At 35.8% G+C, this 4,413-nt stretch overlaps 1 protein-coding gene across 1 annotated transcript; it reads right to left on the bottom strand.

Annotated features, from left to right (window-relative positions):
- Positions 1 to 3,290: 3,290 nt before the first annotated feature.
- LOC138810106 (taste receptor type 2 member 2-like) lies at positions 3,291 to 4,202 on the bottom strand. The gene has a single exon (XM_069997288.1). It carries the CDS (start codon positions 4,200 to 4,202, stop codon positions 3,291 to 3,293), a length of 912 nt encoding a protein of 303 aa, XP_069853389.1.
- Positions 4,203 to 4,413: the final 211 nt, after the last annotated feature.

Genomic DNA, 4,413 nt, shown 5'->3' with positions numbered 1-4,413 from the left:
TATTTCCAACAATTTCTCACGTAATGGAGTGAAAGCTTGCCACTAGGTGGCGGTGCATTACTTGTAATTTTGTCCCAGTTTTAAACTGAAAAGCAAAAATAAATTTTCCTGAATATTTTCCTGCTGTTCAACTTTACAGTTTTTCTTTCTAATAGAAATGAGATTGAAATTGAACTGACTAGATTTCTCACTATTTTTGAAAAAAAAATCTCTCTTCAGGATAGTTTTCTTTCATGGAGGTGCATATATGGATCTTTATCCAAAGCATTCAAGTGCCTGTTTGTGTTTAGTTCATTGTGTTATACGATATGACTTTAGATTTCAATAGTAATGGTCTAGGACAATTAAAGTACTATTAAGAGTACTTCATACAACAATTGCTGAAGGGCACATGGCTATCATGATGGTTTCTTTTATAGGTAGGAAAAGGAGTCTCTGAACTTTAGATTTGTCCTTAGATTTCTTAGAACAACTAAAAGCAACACTGATCCTTTGGAAAATTAACAGAGAAAGAAAGGTGTTGAAGAACAACTTCTTGGAATTCTCTTTAGTGCTCTCATGAAGAATTGCTCAACATTTTCTGACATTGGAACTTTGTTTTCCAGCTAAGTGATTTGAAATGCTTGTAATTAAATACTGGTTCCTTTGAATGTATACTAAACTTTAACCTCAAGAGAAACCTAGGGCATATCCAAGCTGTTTTGAAAAGTTAAGAAGGTAGCAAGATGTGATAAATGAAAATATCAACACACTGACTTTTATATTTCTTTGCATTAAGGAATGTGCACACTTTCAAATACTACTTAATAGCATATATCAGCGAATTAACTTAAGATTCATTGTAAAAATTTATCCAGGTAACATGTAACTATAACTTAAAATATTCCATAAATAAGAAGGAAGTACAATAAACCCTAAATTATGCCCAAAAAAGAATATCAGACTGAGACAATTTGTTATTGGGAGAAGAAATAATATGAACTGAAACCATCATGTAGCTCATCACTATACCTTCTACTTCATTTGTCTTCTGTAGTACAGGAAAGAAATGCTCAAACTGCCAAAAACACACATCACAGGAAAGTTTAATATCCATGAAGTTTAATACCCATGGTTTATTTAGAAAATATCAGCCCCATAAAATAATATGAAATATGGATAAGTAAAGTAAAGATCTAGTCAAAGGAGATGAGATGGTACATCATGCAAATCTCTTCAGAGACAAGGAACTCTAAGTGAGGGTACTGGAAAACAGACACATCAACATTTATATCTAAAGTAGTTGTGCAATGGCATTGTAACCCATTTGTGACCACAATGTGGGCTATAAAATGGATTTTATTAGGTAACAACTTACAACCCAAAAGCATTGGTAGGAAAACAAGAATAAATCCTCCTAACATTCCTAGAACAGTCCCTGGGGCCATGGTCCTCTGTTGGACACACTGTGGTGGGCTGCCTAGATGAACTTTCTTCTTCTTATCACTTCCTCTTCATGCAGAGCAAGTCTGAGCACAACTTTACCACCAGGACCAGCATACATGGCAAACCAGCTAAGAAGTCATCTGAGCTCAAATGTGATTGACTCGGGGTGGTGGCTCTTCACCTCAGTTGTATGATTGACTGATCAGTTGGGAAAGTAAGTTGAAGGACATGTGTGATGTTTCCATTCTCTCTCTTTTTTTTTTTTTTTTTTTTAAGGAAAAGACTAAGAGATGCAGTGGGAAGATGAGTTTGGAAGATTCCTGTACGATAAGAAGAGAGAGAGAGAAAAAAACAAACCACTTCTGATTATTTCAATATCCAGGGTATCCAAATTAAGTTCTCAGGATCATTTTAGGAGAAACGCAACAAATTATATAGTAGATTTTTAAATATTATTATTGTACAGATATTGTAAGGAGGGTTACAGTTACATGAGTAAGGTAATGAGTACATTTCCTATCAAGCATTGTTACCCATTTCTTTGATTTTCCCCTACTATCCCTTCCCTCCTCACCTCCCCAACTTCTCTCCCTCTCCCCCCACGAAGTAGTAAAAGTTCATTTTCAACATCATTGTTGAACGCATCATTGTTACAATGGGTCAACCTGTGTCCTTGTTTCAGCATTTTGTTATTTCCCTTCCCTTCCCCTTAGAAAAATGTATATACAGGATGCAGGGCACCAGAATCAAATATAGTGATAACAGGGGCTATACCACGGGGGAAGAACATACTAAAAAAGCAAAAGAAAAAAAACACATAGTACATTAAAAACAATAGTGGTAAAGAAAAAACTTCATGTCCCTATCTTGGGGTTCATTTCACTTTTAAATGATGATTACTCTAAGGAAGAATGATTACTCTCACAAATGGTAATGTGAATTTGGTTAAAATGCACTTTGAGTACAAGTCAAGACACACTTGACAGTCAAAACTCAACCTCAGGATACCTGAGCCTAGCTTCAGTGTTACTGATGCTTAAATCTCAATTGTGAAGGACTCACAGATTTACTCCTCCTTCAGTCACCTATGTTCAAGTCACACTGGTGAAAATATATTGTCTTGACTGAACATGAATGATAATTGGAAAAAAGAGCTTTCCTTGTTCTAAGTTACTTACCAAGTCATGTAGCCCCAACACATAGTACTGTGCCACAATGGATACCAGTACAATGCCACCACCAGCAATCTTCCCTAAGAACCTAGGCAAAATGGCAAGCAAATTTGTTCCCAAATTTGGGACTCTGGCCTATTTATGTGTGCATTTGCATAGTAGTTCCATTTACACATTATTTTCTACTCACCTGAAGTCAACCAAACTAACACCTTACCAGGACAGCCAAAACATCACTACAGTATATACTTTCAACATCTGATTTCTATTTCACTAATGAATCTGCTTGATTCTACTCACTGCTCTTAAACAACCAAATAATTCTATTGTTTCAAGACTTAAAATAAACCAAGACGCTTTCCCAATCTCAACCTAAAGATTTCCAATGACCTGGGAAAACAGACAGTAAACAGTAAAAACATTAATCAAAGAAAGTCTTAGAACTTTTGTTTTATTTGTAAAATACAATTTGCAACTGCAGAACAAGTAGAAATTAATAAGATGGGCTGACATCACAATATTTTTCATACACAAGCTCTGGAAAGAGCTCTATTGACCTAATATCAGAATTAATGTCTCATATGTCTTGAGTAAAGTGTGGGCAGAAAATTGGCAGAAAAAGAGTACACAAAACAAAAATCAGTCCATTAGATCTGTATCAAAGAAACAAATACTCCATGGTGGTCCTTTTCTTTATTGATTCTTTTTGAAACAGAGAATTCTCCTGAATGGTTCTCGGAGCTTAGGATTACTCATGATGAGTATCAATGAATGACCAGCAGGAAAGGCTGCCATTATTTCCTTTATCAGAAAGAATTGGTTACTTCTGTAGGGAATTCTAAATGTCATATTTGCCATGAAGGCCGCAAAGTAAGACATAAAGAAGCAAAAGAATGTTATTATTGTTCTTAGGGCCTTTATATGGGCTTCAGTCTTGACATTTGAAAATCCATGAGGTCCACTTTGCATCTGATGGGTGTGTTTGTAAAGTGAGATGGACAGCATAGAGGTACACACCACAAATACGGAGAGAGGAAGAAATAGCATCAAGTTTACGAAAAGTAAGTCATTATTTTTCTCTGTGTTGGCCGTAGTCCTTTGTAGTGTGGTGTTTCTGAAAACATCATTATACTCAGTTTTCGGTAACTCTACCATAGTACTTGTTGCTGCAGTACCCAAAGAGGCTAGCAAGCTGCCACAAAGTAACCAAAGTATGAACTTGGAAATTCTGAATTTCAGCCAAAGGAAAGAAGAGTGAGTGAAACCAGAAATTTTGAAGCAGTAAAATAGAGCAAGCCAAGCAGCAAACCAGAGACTGATAGTGCTGAACAACATCCAAAAGAACATCATGTTTTCATTAAAGATAGTTTCATCATAAGCAAGTGGAAAGAACACAGAGTAAAATATTTGTACCATCAGCATCAGCTGCAGGCCAAATCTAGATATCCCTATGCAGAGTAAAAGGATTTCCAATGGTTTGAGCTTTCTGCTTTTAAACAAGTCAGTACAGTTCATGACGATAAGATATCCATTTACTGTAATCCCTAGGAAGAATTCTGTTGACATGAGGATCATATGGAGAATAGTTGACAAAGGAAAGGCCATGTTTTCTATGATGACTCTAAGTGTTTCCTTGTGGATGGTCTTAAATAGTGCTGTGAAATTTGATCTTCTGCCAACTCCTGGATCATAGGTAAAGTCTTACAATCACTTTTCTCATAAGGAAAAATAAAACAACCAGACTGTTGTTTGAATCTGCCATTTTCGTGTGAAACTATGGGAATGCAAATACAAACATTTGACTAATGATTAGGTG

This window comes from Dipodomys merriami, unplaced genomic scaffold (genome assembly GCF_024711535.1).
Source record: "Dipodomys merriami isolate MVZ:Mamm:240054 unplaced genomic scaffold, mDipMer1.0.p SCAF_5, whole genome shotgun sequence".
NCBI classification, from domain to species: domain Eukaryota; kingdom Metazoa; phylum Chordata; class Mammalia; order Rodentia; family Heteromyidae; genus Dipodomys; species Dipodomys merriami.
This window is presented reverse-complemented; position numbering and strand designations above follow the sequence as displayed.

Bases quoted from the DNA above. Each gene is read 5' to 3' on its own strand.
- LOC138810106 (XM_069997288.1), bottom strand. From the start codon at position 4,202: ATGGCCTTTCCTTTGTCAACTATTCTCCATATGATCCTCATGTCAACA.